At 41.1% G+C, this 26,246-nt stretch overlaps 2 protein-coding genes across 3 annotated transcripts in view; one reads left to right on the top strand and one right to left on the bottom strand.

Annotated features, from left to right (window-relative positions):
- gys2 (glycogen synthase 2) overlaps positions 1-13,988 on the top strand; it is a 45,465-nt gene extending 31,477 nt beyond the window's left edge. Inside the window, exons 12-16 of the mRNA XM_048554327.2 lie at positions 7,525-7,651; positions 9,452-9,547; positions 9,628-9,791; positions 12,144-12,224; positions 12,336-13,988. Coding sequence (XP_048410284.1) covers positions 7,525-7,651; positions 9,452-9,547; positions 9,628-9,791; positions 12,144-12,224; positions 12,336-12,554 — 687 coding nt within the window. The 3' untranslated portion in view covers positions 12,555-13,988. The remainder of the gene's footprint in view (positions 1-7,524; positions 7,652-9,451; positions 9,548-9,627; positions 9,792-12,143; positions 12,225-12,335) is intronic.
- A 4,819-nt stretch (positions 13,989-18,807) lies between these two features.
- spx (spexin hormone) lies at positions 18,808-25,366 on the bottom strand. 2 transcript variants are annotated; one of them, XM_048554571.2, is made up of 6 exons: positions 25,240-25,365; positions 24,849-24,929; positions 24,667-24,724; positions 23,128-23,190; positions 22,888-22,974; positions 18,808-19,036 (listed from the first exon to the last, which is right to left on the bottom strand). In XM_048554571.2, exons 1-6 carry the CDS (start codon positions 25,243-25,245, stop codon positions 18,966-18,968), a joined length of 366 nt encoding a protein of 121 aa, XP_048410528.1. In that variant the 5' UTR covers positions 25,246-25,365; the 3' UTR covers positions 18,808-18,965. The 2 variants fall into 2 exon arrangements, with proteins under 2 accessions (XP_048410528.1, XP_048410529.1); XM_048554572.2 differs by lacking the exon at positions 24,849-24,929 and having other exon boundaries at positions 25,240-25,366.
- Between the last annotated feature and the right edge of the window lie 880 nt (positions 25,367-26,246).

The following is a 26,246-nucleotide window of genomic DNA, read 5'->3' as shown; positions in this document are numbered from 1 at the left end:
GTAACTGAACTCCAGGATGAACCTTTCCCATCAACCACCACCCTCTGTCTTGTTACAGCTAGCCAATTTCTGATCCAAACTGCTAAATCACCCTCAATCCCATGCCTCCATATTTTCTGCAATTGCCTACTGTGAGGAATCTTATCAGACTCTTTACTGAAATCCATCTACACCACATCAACCGCTTTACCCTCATTCACCTGTTTGGTCACCTTCTCAAAGAACTCAATAAGGTTTGTGAGGCACAAACTACCCTTCAAAACCATGTTGACTATCCCTAATCAAATTATTCCTTTCTAGATGATTATAAATCCTATCTGTTCTAATCCTTTCCAACGCTTTACCCATAACCGAAGTAAGGCTCACTTGTCTGTAATTACCAGGATTGTCCCTCCTTCTTGAACAAAGGGACAGCATTTGCTATCCTCCAGTCTTTTGGCACTATTCCTGTAGACAATGACAACATAAAGATCAAAGCCAAAGGCTCTGCAGTCTCCTTCCTAGCTTCCCAGAGAATCCTAGGATAAATCCCATCCGGCCCATAGGGCTTTTCTATTTTCACACTTTCCAGAATTGTTAACACCACCTCCTTGTGAACCTCAATCCCGTCTAGTCTAATAGCCTGTATCTCAGTCTTCTCCTCAACAGCTTTGTCTTTGTCTTTTTCCTGAGTGAATACTGACGAAAAATATTCATTTAACACCTCTCCTGTCTCTTCGGACTCTGCGCACAACTTCCCTCTACTGTCTTTGACTGGCCCTAATCTTACTCTTGTCATTCTTTTATTCCTGACATACCTATAGAAAGCTTTAGGGTTTTCCTTGATCCTACCTGCCAAAGACTTCTTACGTCCCTTCCTGGCTCCTCTTAGCTCTCTTTAGGTCCTTCCTGGCTAACTTGTAACTCTCAAGTGCCCTAACTAGGCCTTAATGCCTCATCTCTACATAAGCCTCCTTCTTCCTCTTGACAAGAGATTCCACTTCTTTAGTAAACCACGGTTCTCTCGCTTGACCACTTGCTGCCTGCCTGACAGGTCCTTATCAAGGACATGCAGCAGCTGCACCTTGAACAAGATCCACATTTCAATTGTGCCCAGCCCCTGCAGTTTCCTTCCCAATCCTGTGCTTTGCAAATTTTGCCTAATCGCCTCATAATTGCCTTTCCCCTAGCTATAACTCTTCTCCTGCGGTATACACCTATCCCTTTCCATTGCTAAAGTAAACGTGACTGAATTGTGGTCACTATCACCAAAGTGCTCACCTACCTCCAAATTTAACACCTGGCCTGGTTCATTACCCAGTACCAAATCTAATGTGGCCTCCCCTCTTGTTGGCTTATCTACATACTGTGTCAGGAAACATTTCTGCACACATTGGACAAAAACTGACCTATCTAAAGTACTCGCACTATAGTGTTTCCAGTCAATATTTGGAAAGTTAGCCGCCCATAACAACTACCCTGTTACTTTCGCTCCTATCCAGAATCATCTTTCCAATCCTTTCCTCTGCATCTCTGGAACTTTTCGGAGGCCTATAGAAAAGTCCTAACAGGGTGACCTCTCCTTTCCTGTTTCTAATCTCAGCCCATGGTATCTCTGTAGACAAGTCCTCATCAAATGTCCTTTCTGCCACTGTAATACTGTCCTTGACTAACTGTGCCACACCTCCCCCTCTTTTACCACCTTCCCTGATCTTTTTCAGATTAGATTCCCTACAGTGTGGAAACGGGCCCTTTGGCCCACATGTCCACACTGCCCCTTGGAGCATCACACCCAGACCCATCCCCCTATAACCCTCACACCCCTGAACACTACGGGCAATTTAGCATGGCCGATCCACTTAGCCTGCACATCTTTGGACTGTGGGAGGAAACCGGAGCACCTGGAGGAAACCCATGCAGACATGGGGAGAATATGAAACCTCCACACACAGTTACCCGAGGCTGGAATTGAGCCTGGGTCCCTGGTGCTGTGAGGCTGCAGTGCTAACCACTGAGCCACCCGTGCCGCCCCAAACCCCAGAACCTGCAACAACTGTCCATGCTCTTTCCATGTCTCTGAAATGGCCACGCTGCTAATCGTAGCTTTCAGACCAGGCAGGAAGACTGTGGTCAGGGTGCTTCCCTTAGAAGTACTACAGAGATTTGGCAATCTGTGACTTTTCTTTTCAATGATAAAGGTGTGATTATAGGTATGTTTTTTTTGTCTACATTAAAACTGTTCTATAACTTGCCTCTTGCTGCAAGCCTGTCTGGTAATCTTTAATTTGATTTCTGGTATAATTCTTAACACAGTTTGACGCTGGATCTGTTCTGCTGTTGGACATTTATTACATGACCTTGAAGAATTACAGAACAAGTACCATTAGAACTTGATCAATATAATTAATGTCCAGTGCTGTAAGAATTTCATCAGAAACTAACTAAGATTGTCACCTTTCATAGCATGATACATTTGAGTGCAGCATTAATACACTGAACCTTGTTTTATGTAAGTAAAACTAAATTGTATGTACCTTGCACCTTTTTATCATCTTGCAGGGAAAGTGGTCATAGAGAGTACTAATCTCTGCATTCCAATGGGAACACCATGGCCAGAGTTTACCAGCATGGTCTGAGCATGAAGACTGACTGACAGCTGTTCCTGTGGCATCTCTGAGCCATCAGTTGGCACCCTCTTCTCATTCTGTATAACTTTGTCCTCTTGACCCCATCCCCCACACCCAAGTCTATTTATTGAATCCTTATCCTTGACTTGGTGTGTCTTTTAAAGATTGTGTTCTACATTAATCAGAATCTGTTGCCTCCTGTCAATTGGATTACACCTCCATTATTTAATCTAAGTGGGAATGACGGTGGGAAGTTCTGATCTGTGACTGTTCAAAATCATTTTGCATCTTGCCTGCACTTGCTGCTGTTCTTCGATAAGAGTTTATTGTTTTCCACTTCCTAGATCAAGCAACTTTTTAATAGTGTATTCCATCAATTATCTCGGGTTATCTTTACTTTAGCCTTTCTCTGGTATGTCAGTTGTGCTCTAGATGGTATCTCTCTCCTGTCTTGCCCCTGAATCAGAGCATTGTGGTTTAAGACTCACTCCAGACATTTTGAGTACAAAAAGAGGGCAACACGGTGGCTCAGTGATTTAGCCCTGCTGTGTTACAGGGACCTGGTTTGATTCCTCCCTCGGGTCTGTATGTCATTTGCATATTTCTCCTGATGTCTGTGTGGGTTTCTTCTGGATACTCCAGTTTCCTCCCACAGTTCAAAGGTATGCAAGTTAGGTGGATTGACAATGCTAAAATGTCCTGTTGTGTCCAGGGATGTGCAGGCTGGGTAGATTAGCCATGGGCAACGCAGGGTTACAAGGAAAAGGTGTGGAGGTAGGTGGTCTGGGTGGGATGCTCCTTGGAGGGTTGGTGTGGGCTTGATGGGTTGATTGGCCTGCTTCCACACTAGGCATTCTATTTCATTATAAAAATCTAATCTAACTCTCCAGTGCAGTACTGAAAGATCACTGCAGTGTCAGTGTATCTATCTTTCTCATGAAATGTTAAAGCAATTTAACTGCCTGCTTGAGTGAACATAGGTTTGTATACGAAATGTTTGTTTTTTGAATTCCCTCATTTGGCAGTATTTATTTCTCCTGCCGCATCATTACCACGTTAATAACTAAAATAAGGCAAAACTGTGGATGTTGGGAATCTGAAAGTGCTGGGAGAACTCGTCAGGCCTGACAGAAGGGCCACTGGACTTCAAATGTTCACTGTGGAGGTAATGTTTTGAGTCTAATGGCCCTTTGGTTCTGACTGATACTGCCAGACCTACCAAGCTTTCCCAGCACTTTGTTTTAGTTTCTGTCACTATCCCAATGCTGATTGTGAGACTTTGCTGCACGCAAATTGGTTGTTGTTTGTCTTCATTAACCTAACTGCATTTCAGAAGTAGGATACTAGCTCAAAGTCATTGTCATACAGCATGAAAACAGGCCCTTGGCCTCATTTGTCCATGCTGACCAAGTGTCCTGTCCTAAACCAAACCAGTCCCATTTGCCTGTGTTACACACACATCCCTCTAAACCTTTCCTATTCCTGCACCCATCCAAATGTCTTTTTAAATGTTGTAATTATAACTGCCTCTGCCACTTCCTCTGGCAGCTCATTCCATGTACATACCACCCACTGTGGAAAAAGTTGCCCCTTAATTCCCTTTTTTAAATCTTTTCCCCCTTTTCCTTAAACCTATGCCCTTTTGGACTCCCCTATCCTGGGAAAGGACCTTGACCATTCACCTTATCTCGGCCCCTCATTATTTTATAAACCTCTTTCCGATCACCTCTTAACCTCTTGGACTCTAGGAGGTGGAGGGAAAGGGCTCAGTTTCTCCTTATAACTCAAACCTCCCAGTCTTGGTAACTTGCTTTTGTAAGTTTTTTTTTTTGCACCCTTTCCAGTTTAATAACATCCTTTTAATAACAGCAATACTCCAAATGTGGGCTTAACAATGTCTTGTAAAACAGCAATGTGACCTCCAAACTCCTGCCTTCAAATGGGTCAGAGCATTGAGTACAAGAGTGCCAAATGCTGTCTTCACCGCACTGTCTACCTGTGACACCACTCTCAAGGAACTACGTACCTGAACCCCAAGGCCTGTCTGTTCATCAGCGCTCCCCAAAGCCCTACCATTTGACTGAATCAGTCCTGCCCTGGCTTGTCTTACCAAAATGCAACACCCCAGATTTATCTGCATTAAATTCTATCTGCCATCTCTCGGCCCACTGGCCCAGTTGATCAAGATCCTGTTATATTTTTAGATAACCATCCTCATTGAAGAACTATATCAAACAATTTCTTGAAAAAATTCAATGTTTTGGCCTCAGTCACTAGCCGTGGCAGAGATTTGGGTGTCCTGAGACATGAAAGTGAATCTGAGAGGTTTTTTAACATTTCTGAACTTCTTTTTAAAAAATAATGAAGCATTGTTTGCACAGAAATCCGTTTTGTATACAGCGTCTCTTTTGAGGTTTATTTTCTTTTCCAGTTAGTTTCACATATATGCCCATGCAGTCTGGCCACTTTAAAACCTAAATTCAGTGGACATCACTGCCTTTCATAAGATGCTATTGTATTCATAAGAATTATTCCCTGCTCGGATGATGGGCATGCAGCCACTTCCCAGAACACCATAGCCTGGATAGTTTTTCTTTTTCATTCATTCACAAGATGTGGGCGCCGTTTAGCTGGGCCAGCATTCATTGTCCATTCCTAATTACCCAGAGGGCAGTTGAGAATCAGCCATGTTGCTATAGATCTGGAGTCATGTGTAGGCCGGACCAAGCAAGGATTCCAGTTTCCTTCCCTAAAGGGCATCAATGAATGAGATGGGTTTTTCCTGACAATCGACCAATGGATCCATCGTAATCATTAGAATATTAATTCTACCTTATTTTTATTGAATTCATTAATATAGATCAGTCCATAGATAAAGAGAAGAATAATGACTAGCTTGTGGTTTTAAAACAAAACTCCAGATGTTGAAAGTCAGATAAAAATTACTGAAAAAAACTCAGCAAGTCCAGCACCATCTGTGGAGAGAAACTGAGTTAATGTTTTGGCTTCAGTGACCCTTCTCCAGAAGGACCTATTTGAAGAAGGCTCACTGGATCCAAAATGTTAACTCTGCTTTCTCTCCAAATTTGCTGCCAGACCTGCTGAGTTCTTCCAGCAATGTTATCTGACTTTTCTGAAGTTTTTTTGTTAACAACGCATTTTGCCCCTTGTCTCCTTACACTGTACTGTCTGACCTTAATTTTTTTGGTTTATTACGAGGCACCTCATTTTGAAGGCCATTCAAAAATCCAAAAAAGAAACATCTTGCATTACATTCAAGTCCAGGACAGTCAACCAAAATTTCCCCTTCCTGATGTCATTGTTTTTCATTTCTAGAAGTTCTTCGGTTCTCTCTAGTAAAGGTTCCATTTCATTTTCTACAACTTGTTTTAATCTTACGGATCTGTAATTCCCCAGCATGATCTGTTGTCTTTTCTTAAAATTGATGTCAGCAATACACTGGTCCTATATCTACACTTTTTTCCCCCCCCCCAATGAGTTATTGCATACAGTAGTGTCGCCTCTATCTCCCCCCTCAATCATTCGAAAAATATGGATATGATCATCAACCAAGGGCTTTATCCACCTGAGCTTATTCAGTACATCCTTTTTAAAATTTTGAACGCCTATCTAATTGCTAATCTCATCATTCAACATCATATTGACCTCTTCTGTCTCCTTTGTAAACACTTGAAATGAAACAATTTATTTAATATTTTTGCCTTTTTCCTGTGATTATCATCCTGTTTCTCCCTTTAATGATCCTATTCTCAAAACAACTGCCATCTTTTATATTGATGTGCCTGTAAACTATTTTACTAATTTGTTTTCTGTTACTTAATCATTTCATTTAATAGATTTTCTCTGTCTTCATAAATTTTTATTTTAAACTTGTCTTTTTTTGTTATCATTGTCTCCTCCCTTTCCAAATTCCACCCCAGCTATCAAAGATATCTCTTATCCTGGCACTAGACAGGCAACAAGGCCTTCAGGATTCTTATCCTTGACTGCAATAGAGGCTATCTGTTCTCGTCCTAATTATAGACTCGCCTATCAGTAACATTTTCTATTTTCTTCTCTCCCTGGACAGTCTGGTGATTGTGGTGCCATAGTGTCAGTGTGGCTGCCCTTCCTACAATCTTTCTCCTTCTCCTGACAAGTACTGAGTGTCTTGTACCTGTTGGCTAGGGTCAGTGTTTGCTAGACAGTCCTTGATCTCTCCTAAATGTAGCCGATCTAACAGGCAGGCATTCCATTTCCCGAGCCTGTGTTTTTTTGACCTGGGGTGTAATTATATTCTGTCAAGATATCCCTCCCTCTGTCAAGATTTGGGCTGCAGCCTTCAGCCGGCGATGCCATTCCGATGTCTGTGTATACAAGCTGGCTCCACCATGTGTTAAACTAGTGTATTAAATCTTCCTTTTGGTTATTTCTGGCTATTTAACTAATTAACTATGGATTTAGTGCAGAACACAGTTTCCTGATCCTAGTTTAGAGAAAAGAGGAGCTTTATAACCTTACCAACCAATCACATACCCTTTTACCTAAGTACCCTGTGCTAACATTTAGCTCTCCGGTGTCAGCACCTCTCAACCCCCTTCTCAGATCACTCCTTGTTCTAGCAAGCCAGAACAGTACCTCTGCCCTCCATCGTACCAAAATCCCTCACTGCTTTCTGTTCAAAATCTCCTGTAATTATTCCTGTGTCTATGAACCCTCACTCCAGACCCTACTGGAGTGGTCAGCCCCAAGTGATGTGAAACCACTTCCTTATGGAGCCAGGCCAAGTCAACTACCGGAACGTTACAACATTAATATCCTGGTGACCCTAAAGCTGTAGTAAAAATGTACCTTTTAAACCCAAGTACCATTTCAACTTTCATGTTGTTTTAAAATCCCCTACGTTATAACTTCCCAGATTGTTTTCCATCCTGAGTTTCTATCATCCACGAGCCCTCTTTTGCCGATGGATTATGAAGAGTTTGTTCGTGGTTGTCATCTCGGCGTTTTCCCATCTTATTATGAACCTTGGGGATACACTCCTGGTAAGTGTCATTTTATTTTGTGTCCCTATTTTTATTTTTTAAAGAGTAAACTACTTTAGAGTTTTGTCTTCCAAAAGCTGGAAAAGGCTGTAGGCAAAGGCAGTATAGATACTGTTTTAAATGGCCACTTCACATTGTGGAAGAAGAAAGAGCTACTTCTGGGTACATCACACAGCATTCAGTCATTGAGTATGTGGTGTGATGGGTGCACTATTGTTCTGGAGAACTGTAGTGCTTTATCACTACGAAAAGAGACTGGTGAAAGTGAGTTCCTCTTATTTGCCTGTTTGTACTGCAGTGATAGGTGCCCTGATCAGTTACCGCTTTCAAATAATTTGGGGTCCTGTTTATGGCATGGTATCTCATTTTGTGTTGGAGATTCTGAACTGAGGCAGGACTACTGTTGTGACAAATGAGATGCCAAATTTAAACTAATCTCTTTTTCCTGCCACTGGAATATCATTGAATCCCTACAGCCTGGAAGCAGGTCATTTGGCCCAAAATGTTCACACTGACTCTCTAAAGCATCCAACTCCGATGCATCCCCCACCCTATATTTCCCATGGTTGATCCGCATAAATCCCTGGACACACTAGTGTGATCAGTCTACCTAACCACTTTGGACAGTGGACAGTAGGAAGTGGGAAGAAACTGGAGTGCCCAGAGGAAACCCACTCAGACACTGGGAGAATGTGCCACACAGACAGTCACCTGAGGCTGGAATTGAACCCAGGTCCCTGGTGTAGTGAGGCAGCCGTTCTAACTACTGAGCTGCCCATATCCCTGCATTCCTTGCATATTCATGTGCTATCAAAACGTCCCTTAAACACCCCTATCATATCTTGCCAGGATTTTAAAAATGCAATTTTCCCAGATATGATCCTGATTAGTTCAACTCCTATGATGATTCTATCATGCTACAAGGTAAGCAATCTTCCTATTCCTTGCATTATATTTTTTCATTTCAGAACCCTTCACAACTCGTGAATTAAATTGTCTGTGGAATATGTGGACATAACTGTTCTAGTAATTGCATAATCAACCTGTTTTAAAAATACATTGGAAGAAACAAAAAGTAATATCAAGGGCTAGTTATCCTGATAATTCACTTGTCCTTTAACGCACCAGTACCCAACTGCATACCCAACATGTTTTTGGCTCCACCACTAAAAGTAGTAGATTAATGTGAATTTCCAAGTTATTTTATCAATCTTCATTGACTTCATGTTCATTTTTAAAATATATATTTCTATTATCACATGCCAATCGGAAGATAGTGTTTTCAATCTTAGGTCGGGAACTCGGATTTCTAACCTATTCACTCCACTGCACAGAGTTTACTACATTATCATATAATTAACTGATAGCTCTCCTGGTCATCTCAGGTGGATATTTAATGTTCTTATTGCATTGCTCAAAAAAGGAGCAATGAACGACCCTTGTATTTGAGCCAATATATTGACTAGTGGTGGGAGTTAGTGTATCTTCCACACCATCGATCACTGAATTTTAAGGCAACTTACACTTATGTTGACTGCTTTCCACATTGTCCTTTCCCAGTTTGCGGGGGGAAAGAAAAGGTGATGGTGTAAGGAAGCCCATGAAGTTGTGGAACTAGCAGATAGGAGCACAGAAAGCAATAAAGGAAGAGAGTGTATATGTGGCAGTACTTTAGCAGATATACCTGTACATCTTTACTTAGATTTTAGTATTTATTTGCGTGATTAGTGGAATGTAAAACTTGACTAGTATTAAACCATATATATATAAACCTGATGACTGTGATATTTGCTTTTATAGCTGAGTGCACAGTAATGGGAATTCCTAGTGTGACTACCAACCTATCTGGATTTGGTTGTTTTATGCAAGAGCATGTGGCAGATCCAACAGCCTATGGTAAGTTAAATGCTGTATAAGGCACTGCTCATTAACTTGACCAAGAAAATTTTCACTCCTTCTGTTGTTTTTGCGATCAGGGATTTATATAGTGGATCGTAGATTCCGATCACTGGATGAATCTTGCAATCAGTTGACTCAGTTCATGTTTGGATTCTGCAAGCAGTCACGTCGCCAGAGAATTATCCAGAGAAACAGAACTGAAAGGCTTTCTGAGCTTCTGGACTGGAGATACTTGGCTAGAGTAAGTACATGCAACTAATGTGACAATTCGTGAAGGATCAAGGGCCTGTCTATGTGGAAATGTTATAGGTCTACTCTGGAGTTTTGAGATCGGTGAAGCAGAAATTGCAAATCTACTGAAATGACTGAAAACCAATAAATAACCTCCTTTGTGACAAGGGTAGAGATTTGTCAAAATCTGTCAGGTTTTCCTAAAGGAGTTGACAAACAGTGGGGTGGTTTCTGACTGACTGTAAACAAGGCTAGGTATTCTCATGCTCAAGAGAATTATAGTCATGGTAACAACTGCAAGCACATTAAACAGGCCTCCATCATAGCAAACTGAATGGGATTTATAATCCAAAACAAAAATGGGATTACCTGTACAGGAATAACAGCCAACATAGCTTCAGAAAGAGTTAATTGTGCCTGATCAGCCTCAAGACTTAACTGAGAAGATGTGACCTAATGAAAGAAAGCAGGAGCCTTGTGCATAAATTTGAACATACTTGCACTTGTAAGAGAAACCTTCAGAAAATCAAGTCTGTGTCTGTCCAGGGTTTTAATGTGAATTAACAGTAGGCTAAGAGACAGAAATATAAGGTAACTGAAGACACCCTATGTTGCAGTGAAGGGAGGTTGGATGGAAGTGGACCATATTGAGTGGGCTTCCATATACTTCTAACATTGTGTAGTTTGAATGGTCATTGTCTCGTGGTGAGAGAACTGAATTCACAGTTGAAACAAAAATAGAGTATGTTGGAGTCAAGGTTCAGCTTAGACCTTCAAAAGAGGTTTTCTTTTGCAAGTTGATCAGTGCAAAAAAGCTCCCAATGTAGCAAATGGGTCTTAGCATTTGAAGAAGTGGGTTGACTTGTCTCTTTTTGTGTGTTCAAATGACTTGAGCTGGCAGCAAAGCAAATAGGATTTGGGTTTTTAATTATTACTAATTAGTACAGTAAGAAATAGTTATCTGTTTCTAAACGGTGGTGACGGTATAACTGTTGTGGTCATTAGGATTAAAATACATTACAAAATAAAGTTTGTACTGCTATAATTTCATTATATGAACCAAGTATTGTACATTGCAAAATGCAAGTCTAAGGTACAGAATAGAATTGAAAGGCCAACTGCACTCTGCAATTTGTACTGATATACATAGATCATGTGTTTTCAGATTGAGTGAGTTATTTCAGTTCTCAGTTTCATGTGTCCAGGTGAGTTGTTCTTGAAATATTAACCTGCCTCATAATCTATTTGTTCTAAATCATCTTTGGAGTCAATTCGTCAATTCCATCGCACTTGTATTTCATGTAGTTATGGGAAGACTTAGTGGCAGTGGGAGAGTAGGATTTTGGTTTTCTAGCAAAGTCTAGACACAAGTTTTCTGCTTTTTAGCAAGGGAACACTTCAGTTGCTTAGTTGTCAGAGTTGCTTTGATACACATTGCCTCGGATCAGTTTCAGTGGTCATTTCTGAAAGCCTTTCTATCTTGTTTATATGTGCTTTGATACATTCAAAACTCCAGACAAGCACTGTGCATTTGTCATGGCTCTTAAGTGATAATTAAAAAATAGTGAGTGGGTCAATTTGACATACCATTGTGACAGGTTTCCATTTATTGCCTTAAACACTTCATTGACTGGGCAGTTCCATTTAAGACCACTCTGAATGTTGTGTTAAAGCTGCATGGTGTTTTTTCTTTCAGATCACAGCTTGAAGAACTGATCACTGACTCATGCCCTAATGACCATATAGAGGAAGGCAGTGTAAAGGATCCCTGATACAAGAGGAAGTAGTTCTAACATATGATTTGATTTTTCAAAAAAAAATTGCAGGGTGATTTTTGTGTGAGATGGACAAGATTCTGATGATTCATCAGCTTAGGGAGACGACCTGAAACCAGCTTTCACATATGCCAGACAAGAAAACTAGAGGATATCAGTTCAAGATTGTGGAAGTTACTGACCGAGATGATGCCTTTTAGAAGAGAAAAGTATTGTTGGAGTGTTACTGTGGCATTTTAAGAATTGGAATAGAGATTAGTCAGTTTTAATTCCTGGCTGAAGAAGCTAGTATGATTGGAAGAGGGAAAGCCACCTTTCTTTAGTAGTAAATAAAAAATATTCTTACCTCTTAAAATGGTTTGAAACCAAGCCTTCAAAATTAAATACAGCTGATTCTGAAATAGTCTTAAAGGTGTAATTTAGATTTTTCAAAATGTAATTTGAAATTCCTGTAAGTTCTGGAAAAATAGCTCATACCATTATGTGATGAATTAACATGTATAACTCTCTCTTGTTTTTGGTTGCATCATTTTCCTGCATCTTTTTATATTGGTTTATTTTTAAATTTTGTTTCTTTTCATATTCAGTACTACATGTATGCCCGCCATCTTGCACTGAGCAAAACCTTCCCAGAAAAGTTCCAAATGGACCCAATCATTCCACCATTGGTAAGCTGGTTTGGTTTCTATTAAGGCAGCATTATAAGAAATGGTTGCTTTCCAAACATCATATTTTAAAACAAAATTAATATCATGAATTAATTTCTTCTTCTCCAATAGACAGAGGGTTTCAAATATCCCAGGCCAGCGTCAGTGCCCCCATCCCCTTCAGTGTCCTTGCATTCAAGCCCGCACCAGAGTGATGAGGAGGATAATGACGATGAGCGATATGATGAAGATGAAGAAGCCGAAAAGGATCGAAGAAATATTAAAGCTCCAGCTTTCTCTGGTCTGGTTCCAATAGGAAAGAACCAGTCAGATCTAGAATATCAAAATTGAATAGATGGCTAACTTTACCACTCGGAGAATGTATGGTTACAATACCTTGTACGTGGATAGTAAATGAAGGGGGAGCAGGTTACAAGTAACAGAGACTATGAAGAGATCTAGTACTCAAATGACAAATGTGTATTGGAAACTTGTGTAAACTTGCAAATAATTTACAGTATCTTAAAAAGATGAGTCCTGTGAATATTAGGTAAATCCCTTACCCTGATAGATACATAAATTTTCCCCTGAAGGGATAAAATTCATTCTTCCCATTGTACATCTGCTCAGTTTGTTTGGATTTCAAACCTTTAGAACTTATTTCTCATAATGAGCTTCGTGAACTTGCAAAACAACCACCCTTTTGATTTCTGGAACGCACTTCACCATTTCAATAAGTGAGGTTCATTTTATTAGAATATTTATAGCATTTTATAATTGAATCCTTGGTTCTCATTGGGTATCATGTTTGTGGTTTAATGTTTTGGAAATGAAGGCATGATGGGGTAACACTTATTCTATATAAAGTTTGGACCCAGTGCGTGAAAGAGCCTGCAGCAGCTGGCATTTGAACTACTGCTTGTCATTGAGTTTGGAGCACATCTCAATGTGTTTTCTGACATGAAAAATCCTCCTAAGATATCGCAAGATTGCAAATTTGTGCTTTTGAGACTTGGAACACTGCTTTTATTCTTTGGATGCTAAAGTAAGTAATAATCACTGGTGTGAGTGCAAGTTACCTCATTCATTGAAGGTCACCTGCTCTTGGTTTTGCCATATTTTTTAATCCGGGATTTTTTTCCCCCATTTTTAGGGATTGTGTGAAATGGTATGCATACATCCTTCTACCATGCATAAAGGGGGAAATCCAGTTTGAAATTAACTCCATTGTTACATTGCAGTTGCTGCAACCCATAAAGATGATGACACAAACGTTCCACTCTTTTAACCTGAAGGAGCCACTTTCCAAATGGGAACTGAAGCTTGCAATATATTGCACTTGGTTTGGGGCAGGAGGGGGGGGGTGGGGAAATGTAGCAAAATTGTTGGGAGATGATTGTACTAAAACTAAATGATGTAACTTTAATTGTTCTTTAAAACCCAGTAAAATATTTCAGTCCAATAAGTTTTGTTCTAGTACTTTTACTGATGTATGTCTGTGCTTATAAAAGCTGTTGCTGTCAAATGCATGATTTTAGGATAATGTATCCTTTTGCCAAACTTTAATTAAAACAGCTTCAAGAGGAAATTCATCTGATTTAAGAGGTATCTTCCAACTCAGTCTGAACCATAGTCACTCAGCCAGCGCATAGATCTGTTATGCTGAGCAATTCGAGAATGGCTTTGGGGGTAATTATTTCAGTTAGAGAAATTCCAGAAGTTGGAGCTCTGTTGGAGAAGAGGAGGTTGATGGTTAATTTGTTAGAGGCGCTCAAAATCTTGAGCATCTGTAGAGAGCAGGCAAAGTGAAACTGTTTCCATTTGCAGAAGAGGTAAGAACCAGCCAATAAAGATTTAAAGCCCCTGGCAAAACAACCAAAGGGGCCATGAGGAAAGATGTTCTCGCTAGTGGGTGGTTGTGTGTGGCCTGTGATTGTGTTGGAGGAATGTTCAGTAATGCTTTCTCCACCCCCTTGAAAACCAACGAGTGGGATTACCCGAGGGTCACTCTTGCATGAACACGACTGGTCAAATCGAGGCTTGCTGTGCTTCAATGATTCTGTTTTTGTAAGGGACGGTCAAGAATTAACAATTAACATTGTTGAAAGGAGGGGTATTGTAGTGAGTTAGCAGATCACCTCTGAAATTGGAACTAATAGAATGGAGAGGTTGTCACTGGCACTGTCTCAACATTTTTTAAAAAAAAACCTTTCATCCATTAGTAGTTATAGTTGTTTGGCTTGAGCTGACTGTGTCTCAAAAGAAGTGTGGTGTGGGGATATGTAATTTGGCTCGACTGTACAGTAAATTTGTTCTCCATGTCTGAAATAAGACAGTATTCAGTTAAGTTCCTGTATAAACATGATCTCAAAGTACTGAATGCCACATTTACAAACTGTTCACTTGGAAGAATGATGCATCAGCTATGATTTATCAGCTTTGTCAAAAATCATTCATCAACTGTTACAGAACAAGGCCCTCTTCATTGGGCAGAACTTAATGTGGAGGAACGTAATGTTGTCTGCTCCATTGATTGCCTAGGAGTTTGTTACTGGTGTTGGTGAGATGGCATTGAGAAGGGGATAGTGGTGGCATTCAGTAGATTTCTACTGTATCTGATATGAAACTGTTAAGCTAAATTATGTTCCAAGAAATAATTGAAACAAAAGTGAAATAATGCAATAATTGATTGGACTGCTTTTGTAGCAAGACCATAAAAGAATGAGAGCTTTGTTTGCTGCATTGTCATCTTCTAAAAATCAAAGATCCTGTAAACTCTTGTTTATATCTTCCTGAGTCAGCATTGAATAGAAAAATTTTGTTATTACAAAACGTGCTTGGCGAGGGAAATTACTTCCAATACTTGCAACAAAGGTTTGTATTAACAGATTGGAATAAAGCAGAAAATCACTTTTGTTCGTGATGGGTAGATAGGGAAATGTGCTCTGTCACAAGTTAGTGGGGCAGATGTCTTGAGCACAATCCCAGCCCTACGCTTAACTATAGTCTGCAGCCCCAGGTACCAATTGCAAAGTTTAGATTCCAAATGTGATACTATACTGTGGTCAGTGCAAAGGACATTGGAATCTCAATGAGCTGTATAATCAGTAGAGCAAATATATATTCTCCACTTTTAGGAATTTGACTGATATATGAAAATCCAAAGGCGATTTTGGAAGTAATCAAATTAACATACAGATGATCTTCACAGACTGCTTTTAATGGGCTCTTTCTCTATTTGCAACATTAATTGATCCAATTAGCATAATTGGGTTTCAGCACAGAAGCCAAATAGTAACTGGTTGTTGTTTTAATTTGCAAGCATCATTTAATATGCCCAATGCAATAGTTACGTCTCTTTGCTGCTGGCGTTTAAGTTCACCTAGAGACACTGAAGAGCAAAGGTCCTGTGGCAGAATGAATAGTGACCCAGCCTCGACGTCAGAAGTTGCAGGTTTGAGTGTGACCTCCAGGACTGGATGACTAATGAAGGTGTATTCATCAGTCAACCTTTCCATCCAGATTATCAACCAGCAAATCCTCCCAATGCATCTTAATTGTTGCTCTTATTGTCTACTAACATTGTTAGCCAGCATTGTGATGGAATGTTTCACCCTCTGCAATCACTAGCCATGGCTCCAGCATCCAACATGCATGTAAAGGTATGTGGTGCCATAGCAACGTGGAACTCCCCAAATGAACTGTGACACCACCAGCATACTGGTCGTGTTCTTCATTTGTTTTTCATTCAGTCAGTTAACTGCCAATAATTGGTTTTATTTTTGAGAGCATAGTGGCATCAAACTAATGATTTGAAGTTCTTTCAATTTCCGATTGAATGAATAGGTTGTGTCAAAGATCAGTTTTTGTAGATGACAAACGTTCTCTCTTACCTTTTTTAAAGTCCCAACAGGTCTGATACCCTTTTCCAATAAACCCTTTTCATGTTAAGTTAATCTGATATTTATATCTTTAACACTGAAGTACCTGATTAATATGTTACTAATAAACATTGTTAAAATATGGAGGAGGCAAAGGGTTTACTTTGTTTTGTACTGAAATAATATTTAGTATGTTAGATTGATTTGAGTCAGATGTAGCTGACAATCTGCTATTATGTTATTTCATCATACAGTGTCATGAAAACTTGAAGCTGTTGACATATTTCATGATTACAATGTTAATCCCATTTTTCCAAGTCTTGTCTTTTGGGGATATATAGTAATCGTGATGGACATCAGCTGTGGCTCAGTGAATAGTACCCCTTGCTTCTGTAAATTCAAGTTCACTTCAAGTATGCAAGCACACACTCTTTGGACTGACACACTAATAGACAATAAACATAACCCAGTACAGCACAAGAATGGACCCTTCAGCCCACGATGTGCTGAACATGATGCCAACACCACCTCATCTACTTGTGTAGCCACTTTCAGGGAGCTATGGATTTGAACCCCAAGATTCCTCTGTACAGCAATGCTGTTCAGAGTCCTGCCAGTAAATGTATACTTTTCCTGTTATCATTTGATTTCCTGAAGTGCTACTCCACAACTCCACTGATCTCTGTATTGTCTGCAAACTTAAATAACCCATGTGTCTACATTTTAATCTAACTCATGTATGTAAAACCGCAAACACCAGAGATCCCAATATGGATCCCTGTGGAACACCACTAGCCATGGACCTCCAGCATGAAAAATACCTTTTTCACCACTTACCCCCTGCCTTCTATGGGCAAGCCAATTCTGAATCCGTGCACCCAAGTTACTGTGGATGCTGTACACCTAAATCTTCTGGGTGAGCCTACCCTGAGGGACCTTGTCGAAAGCCTTATTGTAGCCCATGTAGACAACATCCACTAGTCTGCCCTCGTTGATCACCTTTTGAAAAATTCAATCAAGTTAGTAAGACCTGTCCTGCCTCACACAAAACCATGCTGCTTGTCACTAATTAGGCCATGTCTGTCCAAACGTTATGTAACTCCTATCCATAAGTTCCATAGAAACAGTCTGTTTGGCCTAATAAATCCACACTGACTCTGAAGAGCATCCCATCTAGACGCAACTGCACCTCTCCAGTGGCTAGCAAGGATACAAAGATCTTGGTCAAGGCCCTAGCAATCACCACTGTTGCTTCTTGTAATAACCTGGGTTGGATACTATCGGGTTCTGAGCACTTTTCCATCTTAATGCTCTTCAAAAGGTCCAACACCAATTCTTTCCTGATCTGAAAATGACCTAGCATATTAGCATGCTCCACACAAATCTCACCATTCTCCATATCCTTCTCCTGAGTGAATAATGATGCAAAGTACTCATTTAGGATCTCTCCCACATCCTCTGACCGCAAGAGCGACTTCCCTCCTTTAGCCTTGAGTGGTCCTACCTTCTCCCTTATTTTGAAACTCTGTCCCCTGGTTTTGGAATATCCTGTGAAAAAAATACCCTTTCAGTATCTACCTTGTCAAATACTCTTTCAATTTTTATGTTTCGATAAGGACGTATCTTACTTTTTAACCCTAATGGTGTAGACCCAACCTGCTTAACCTTTCCTAATAAAATAGCCCCTTCATCCCAGGAATCAGTCTAGTGAACCTTTCTTGAACTATCTCCTTTGTTATATGCTGGACATCAGTGTTAGCTATTTGTAACTGATGTACAACAACTTCCAGATCTCTCTGCTCAGCAACATTTTGAATTTTCAATTTGAATAATACTCTGTTTTTACAAGTTTCTTGGCAACTGGGAAGATTCCTTGACAAATCCCAAGATGAGCAGGGCAGCTATCCACAGTATCCTGGTCAACCAGCACAAAAAAAACCCTGCTTGAAATATCTGCCAACCAGTTCAGAGATGTTATGACACAATGCTGAAGCAAGTGGGACTTGAACCTGGTTTTCCTGGCTCAGAAGTAGGGACATATCAATGCACCACAAGCGATCATCTGGTGCCTTGATGATCATGGCCCCTCAAACGAGGCAGCTGTTCTTGTCATTAGAACATAGAACATTAGAGCACAGTACAGGCCCTTCGATGTTGTGCCGGCCTGTCATACCAACCTGAAGCCCATCTAACCTACACTATTCCATGTACATCCATATGCTTGTCCATTTAGCTCCTTTGCTCAGTACGAACTGAATGCCTTGTTTTCTTTGTCTCAGCAGTAATTAATTTGCAAATTCCTTCAGCTTCTAAAGGCTTCAAGTTACACTGAGCTCTTGAAAGAGCTGACCTGAACTTAGCTTTGGCTTAAGAGTGTATATTGTACATTGATAAACTAACTTTACGATGGTCTTCAATAATTAAACGTAGTGAGAAGCAAGTAGTTCTAAAAGATAACTTCACATGTCAATTTTCATAATTATATTAAAATGGCAGTCTGTGTATGTTGCCAGATTATTTATTACACAAAACTATGCTCTATATTTTAAATTAAGACTTGTTTAATTTAAAACCGCAAAAATGCTGACCATTCGATGAAGAACATGATCATCTTTTTGATTTAAATTTCACTAATGTTGAGCTGAATGTAATTTTGAAAGTCCTAACTCTCAGCAGTAATGATTAACATTCAAAGACTTTTAATTCATTTAAACAATTCCACATTTCAGGCAGTTTAATAAAACAGATTATGAATTGTCATGTACAATTCATTAATAACTTAGACATGTTTTGTAACCACTTGGTACAGAGTCACATGACACAGATGAAATCTAGTAGATGTGGGGGAGAAAACCCAAGTTTGCAGAAGTGTTTCAAAAGGTTAGACGAGTAATTTTCTCCAATTTGGCTTCTCTTGCCAAAAATGCTGTTGTGCACTTTCCTCATTCTCACCTGTAATTCCAAAAAAAACTCAAATGAGTGATAATTCATAGGGGTCGTTGTTCAAATCTATTGGAATGAGTAAATTGGGTAGTTGCTAATTCTAGGTTGACTTGTGCCTGAAGTAGTTATCAGATCAATTGCACCCCCACACTAAACCCCATAATGCTTGTGTTATTGATTTTCTTAACTGTCCCTTCTCCAATTTTGTCCCTGTGCCAGTTGTGGAAGAAATAACATCTTTATGACTGACTTTGAGCGAAGAGCGAAGCAAATAAAAAATTCAAACAACCTTTTGTACCTATCTGCATTCCTTGTGAACACTTTTTTGTTCATAGGTGAATGAATTTGATCATTAAAATGGATCCTATTTACAAAAGCATTGCTGTGATTAAAAAACTTTGTCTAAGTGTGGCAAGGAAGTTGTGATAAAAGCCAATTATTTGGTAGAATAGGGTAAATCTAGGATGGAGAAGGCCACAATGAAGTTACACACTAGGACACCATTCATCCCTTCAGGTCTCCACTGTCTTGTCTAATGAGCAATCCAGCTAGTCGTCTCGTTTGTTCTTTTCCCATGTCCCATCAATGCTTTTCATATTACCAATTGTCATTTGGTCATGCAGAAGCTGAGTGTTACTTTAAAAAAAAAACACATTTTTGCCTGTTCCCTATTTTGTTCAGTCCAAACTGTTGCAACATTTGTATGTGTGCTTTCTGTTTGCAAAACTAGGTGACAATCATTCTTTGGTTCCTCAAGGCAATGCTTTGAATAGCATCAACCTGTGTGGTTCAACATTGAAAACATCACAAAACCTCCTAAAAAGTCTAATATATGATCCTTTATCAAACACCGTTTTAACATTGCACTTGTCTACCTCCTCTGCTATCTCATCAAAAAACTCAAACCAAGTAAGATAGCATTATCTGTTGTTAAAGGAGAGCTAGCGAAGATTTTATTTAAATTTGTCCATCTGTGTCCCTGTTAATTTCTCCTGATTTTTCCCAAAAGATATTGTGCTAGCGATATTAAATTGACTGCCAAGCTTACCTACATCTTTAAACAAGTGTATAAGATAATAAAATGTGAGGCTGGATGAACACAGCAGGCCCAGCAGCATCTCAGGAGCACAAAAGCTGACGTTTCGGGCCTAGACCCCCGAGCTCTGATGAAGGGTCTAGGCCCGAAACGTCAGCTTTTGTACTCCTGAGATGCTGCTGGGCCTGCTGTGTTCATCCAGCTCCCCACTTTGTTATCTTGGATTCTCCAGCATCTGCAGTTCCCATTATCTCTTTAAACAAGTGTTTCAGGTTTGCAGAGGAGACTTTTGTCATGCAGTGGTAGCGTCAGTACCTGGCCTGGGAGTGCCAGGTTTAAATCCCAGCTGCTCTTGAGGCTTGTCAGAACACATCTGAACAGGTTGATTAGAAAAATAGGTTAAAGTTTTGAAAATGTAAGGTTTGTGGTGAGACCTGTTGTGCTGAAGAGGTAACACACCCCATATCTGGGCCAGGAGCCATGAGTTCAAATCCCACCTGTTTCAGTGACATCATAAAATAGCTGAACAATTTTGAACTAAAATGTAACATGTGCAGATGCTTCACTCCTTTAGAACTATTCCCGCATCTTGCAATTTATTTGGCAGCAGACACAAAGAAGGCAACTAACCTACCAAGGAGTATAAATGTGCCTCATACTGACTCTTAAGCAGTTCACTGGTGCTACTTGACAACCCACCTTCAGGTCAGACAGACTTCAGATTTTCTAAATCAAGGATGACCATAAATGAATTTGAATTGATGTAACACCCCTCTGTCCCAAACCAGCTCACAACCAATGAATGAATGTTGAAGTCCATCAATATTTTGGGAGGAAAGTGAAGCAGCCAATGACTATATGAGAAGGACCCACAAAACAGCAAATGACATCCATAAGCAGTTAATGTACTTTGCTGAGCTGGTGTGACATAACAGCACTCCCCTGCTCTCTCTCAAACCCTACCATGTGGTCTTTTAATTATGTAATTGTGTACAAATTTCCTAATGTCTCAGTGAGTGATTGGTGTCATGCCTGACTTACTAACCAGGAAAATGTCAAGTTTAGTTCTTGTTTGTGATGAACATGCAACAGGAGACAGCACGGTGGCTCAATGGTTAGCACTGCAGCCTCACAGCATGAGGGATCCAGGTTCAATTCCGCCCTTGGGCAGCTGTCTGTGTGGAGTTTGCACATTCTCCCCATGTCTGTGTGTGTTTCCTCCGGGTGCTCCAGTTTCCTCCCACAGTCCGAAGATGTGCAGGGTAGGTGGATTGGCCATGCTAAATTGCCTATAGTGTTCAGGGATGTGTAGATTAAGTGGGTTATAGGGGGATGGGTCTGAGTGGAATGCTCCAATGGTCAGTGTGGATCTGTTGGGCCTGTTTTCATAGAATCCCTAAATGTGGAACAGTCTGTCTTGAATGGAAGTGAATAGGGGGGAAAGTAAGTATTAGTAGAGGCATATGAGCTCTGATGCTTTCTAACTCCATAAATATGTTAACAAAGACATGAATTAAGCTTTGCAGTGATGCCTACTGTCATCAAAGAGTCTGACAATATTCACCTACTCAGTTCACATATTCTTTTAATTTGGGAGGGTGGGATAATAGAGGATTCTTGACAAAAGTGAAACAAATTTCTCAGTATGAGCTGCCATATTTAAATTAAAATTGAGCAAATCCTCTCATTTCATAGAATCCCTAGTGTGGAAGCAGACCATTCAGCCCATCAAGTCCATACTGGCCCTCCACTGTGCTTACATTTCCCACCCTAGACACTATGGGCAATTTAGCATGGCCAATCCATCTACCCTGCACATCTTCTGGACTGTGGGAGGAATCCAGAGCACCTGGAGAAAAGCCACTCAGACAAAGGGAGAACATGCAAACTCCACACAGACAGTTGCCCAAGGCTGGAATCCCTGGCACTGTGAGGTAGCAGTGCTAACCATTGAGTCACCATGCCTACAAGCATAGACCCCCATTTGAAAGGAGTTCAGGGTAGATCTATGGTTCCCACCCTTTAGAACTTTCACAAGACTTCAAATTCTTCTTTATCTGGGATATGGTATCATGGGTGTACTGTATTGCTTTATTCAGCCCTAAATGAATCTTTGGCTGAGGTAGTCCTGTGATCTATTTCCATCTGACGTGAAATCTCAAAAGGACCTAATTAAGCTCCGCGGGGATCGACACGTACATTAAGTGAACAGTAAGTTTCTAATATAATCTAGAATCCCTTGCACAAACTTTACCCCTTCATACTGAACATGATAACAACTCTAACTAAATTCCGCTTGGAAAAAGCAAAATACTAGATTCACTTAAGAAATAGATTTCCTTGCACAACAAAAACAAAGTTGCTGGAAAATCTCAGTAGGTCGGGCAGCATCTACGAAGGAGAAAACAGAGTTAACGTTTCAGGTCTGGTGACCCTTCCTCAGAACTGGTTCTGCGGAAGGGTCACCAGACCCAAAATATTAACTCTGTTTTCTCCTTCACAGATGCTGCCAGACCTGCTGAGCTTTTCCAGCAGCTTTGTTGCTGTTCCTGATTTACAGCACCTGCAGTTTTCTTTTGGTTTTTACAGATTTCCTTGCAGCTGTTGAAGCGACCTTACAATGATTTGGAAGGTAGTTAAATAGAATCTGAACTGTTCAGGAGTTAACATTACTGCAGGTTTGTGGAGCACTGTAGGTGAGACGAGCAAATGAGTAACCACTGGTCTTCCCAACCCCTTCTGTTGGTATGTTGCAGGTTTGTAAGTCTACATGCCCCAGTGAACAACAAACATTTGGTTATCTGCAAATAAAAAAAACACTTGCCTTCTAGCTGTGCCTGTCTGATGGAAGCCAGTAGTATCGCTGTTGCTTCTGATAGAGTTAATGGGTTGGTGTTTTGGCTTCTGGTTTCTGCCAATAGACAAGAGAATGATTATATCTGTACAATGGAATGCAGGACTGAAAATAACCCACGTCATACCAATACTAGTTTGAGAAGTATAGGGGCGCGGTTAAGATATTTAGACATTTCTCGCCGATTATGTATCCAATTCTATCTCTTACCAATATCTATTTTTTCAAAGAGGTCCCCATCGTTACCACCATCCGCAATGAACCGACGTCCCTCTGTAATGAGAATTGTGAAGGGATATTTGAAATACTATTTTCTCAAACGTGTAGAAGTCTCATAATCCTGCCCGTTTTGACTTTGTACATTTTACCGGCAGCCTTTCATTCTGTGACTTGTGAAATGTTCTGCTAACCGTGAGTTTAGGAGCAAGTTACTGCAGATACTGGAATCTGAACTGAAAGCAAAGAAAAGAAATACGTTGTAAATCACAGATAACACGGAGCTGGCTGAACACCGCAGGCCACGCAGTATCAGAGGAGCAGGGAAGTTGACGTTTCGGGCCGAGACCCTTCTTCACAGCGGGTTAGACAGCATCCGTGGAGAGGGCTCAAACTAACGTTTCGAGCCCACATGGTTCATTGGAAATGGGAAAATTTTAACCCCCACGGTCTCCAGCTGTATTCAGGCAAGAGCGGAGCAAATGGGTTTTAAATTGTGCCTCTCGGCTTCCCGGACCGTCCAAACCCAGTTAACTCAGTTCTCCGAGATAATGGGAACTGCAGATGCTGGAGAATCCAAGATAACAAAGTGTGGAGCTGGATGAACACAGCAGGCCAAGCAGCATCTTAGGAGCACAAAAGCTGTTTTTTTCACGCCTAGACCCCTGAAACGTCAGCTTTTGTGCTCCTGAGATGCTGCTTGGCCTGCTGTGTTCGTCCAGCTCCACACTTTGTAAACTCAGTTCTCCTCAAGCTCGGTCAGTGTTTTGTAAGTTGAGGGGGCATTCCATTTGCCCTCCACATGGTATAAAACTAAACAGGCCTGAAATAGTTTATTTTGAGAAGTCAGTAAGGATTTATTGCATATTAACGAATGGAAGGATAGAAGTCAACATTATGGAAAGCTTCTATCAGCATCATTTCAATCCATCAGTTTATCGTGGGAACTGCTATTCTAGTTACTTCAGATGCTATTATTGAATTTAAAAAAAACACCAAAACAATTAGTTTTAAACCCTTGTGATTTATGTACACAGTTATGCAATAGTAATACAAAACTGATATTAGTGATTGATATGATAAATAATAATAATCCATGAGACATAAGAATTCTGCAATCTCTGGGCAGCCATTAAAATGATACGGTTCCAGCTCTCATTTAGCTTATCACAAACAGAAAACGGAAAGCGCTGGAGAAACTCGGCAGATCTGGCAGCATCGGTAGGGAGAGAGGGGGGAGAAAAGCAGTTAGCGCCTCGAATTCAGTACGGCTCTTTATCAGCGTTTTCTTATAACGAAAGAAATGCGGGTGTTGGAAATGCTGGGAAAACTCAGCAGGGCAGGCATTATCTGTGGATTGTCACCAGCTTGTTTCTGCACTCGCCTGTCCTTTGTTTAGAAATGAGGTATAAGCAAAACGCAAAGGTTTAAAACGAGTTGAAACAAGTATTTGAGAAACAATTACTGTACAGACCATGGATCTGACTGGGAGCCGTATTGTAAAGAGAGCAGTTCAATTCAGAGTTCACTTACGTGCTCCTTTCAAATACAGCATTGCCTGCGGTGTCCAATTACGTCTCTGAAAGCGAACCTACACAAACAAGAAGCATCAACTGGTCAGGGGGTTTGTTTTCAAAAGAGTCTGGAAGACGAAGCGTGAACACGATAAACGAGCTGAGAGGAAAGGCGCGCCTAGAACAAGTTGGCGTGGGTACCTGCGGAGCGCCCCGGGTCTGCACCGTGAATGAAGTTAGAAGCAGCAGCAGGAGAGTGTGAGCGGTGACAGCCCCCAGACCCTGCACAAGAAAGAGAGGGAATAGCTCAGTGAATATCCGGGGCAACTTTTCACTGTGCCGCTCTGTCAAAAATTAATTGTCATAATAAACAAAAAAAAGGAACGTGTCTTTTTTTGCTTTCACCGTCCGAATAAACTTCTACAGTCAAGACTGAACCCAGAGTGGCGCTTGTTTTGAAGCAAGTCCGAAGAAACAGACCCCTTCAGAACCTGCCTGTGCTGGATATTGAAAGATTCCTTCCTGTTTAAATCAGTCTGTTATCTATACAGTACGGTGAAGCAAGCAGGACCACGGAGCAAATCTCTCTCACCTTCATCTCCTGTTCGTCAATGTTCACTTTGCAGGCGGAGAGAGAGTGTGTGATGCTATTCTCTGGTCCTTGCCTCTTTAAATGCTCTCCGACAGGTCCCTCTGGCAGGACGGGTAGAGCTACAGCGGCCACATGTCAGTCTCGGTGATTGGACGAGTTGGAGGCACTGACAGAGCCCCGCGGAGCTACCTGCAGGTAAGGGGGGGCGGGGATGGACGCCAGTGACTCGCCAGGGTCAGACCCCCCGCCCACCCACCAACACTTGCAATGTCAGCACTGCAATCCTCAACTTCAAAGATATTTTCTAACCAGTCTGCTCAGAGAGGGATGCTGTCAGTGCCAGGTATCTCCAGCAGCAGAGACAGCAAGAACAGAGAGTGCAAGCCCACTGGAAAGAGAGAGAGAAAACAAAATTGACAATGGTGCAGAATCATAAGACTGTAAGAAATAGGAACAGAAGAAGGCTGTTTGGCTTCTCTGACCTGCTCCACCATTCAGTAGGACCATTGCTGATCTGACATTCCTCAGGATCATAAAATGTGAGGCTGGATGAACACAGCAGGCCAAGCAGCATCTCAGGAGCACAAAAGCTGACGTTTCGGGCCTAGACCCTTCATCAGAGAGGGGGATGGGGGGAGGGAACTGGAATAAATAGGGAGAGAGGGGGAGGCGGACCGAAGATGGAGAGCCAATGGGAGAGAGATTCCCTGAGGTTGGTCCGGAGGGAGGAGGGTAACTTCTTCAGGTTAGGCATCCCTGGAAGAGGCTTCGCAGTGAGGTTAAAATAGTATCAGAGATAATGGGAACTGCAGATGCTGGAGATTCCAAGATAATAAAATGTGAGGCTGGATGAACACAGCAGGCCAAGCAGCATCTCAGGAGCACAAAAGCTGACGTTTCGGGCCTAGACCCTTCATCAGAGAGGGGGATGGGGGGAGGGAACTGGAATAAATAGGGAGAGAGGGGGAGGCGGACCGAAGATGGAGAGCCAATGGGAGAGAGATTCC

Source organism: Stegostoma tigrinum, chromosome 25 (genome assembly GCF_030684315.1).
Source record: "Stegostoma tigrinum isolate sSteTig4 chromosome 25, sSteTig4.hap1, whole genome shotgun sequence".
Lineage (NCBI taxonomy): Eukaryota > Metazoa > Chordata > Chondrichthyes > Orectolobiformes > Stegostomatidae > Stegostoma > Stegostoma tigrinum.
The sequence above is the reverse complement of the archived record's forward strand: the minus strand, read 5'-3'. Positions and strand labels throughout refer to the sequence as shown.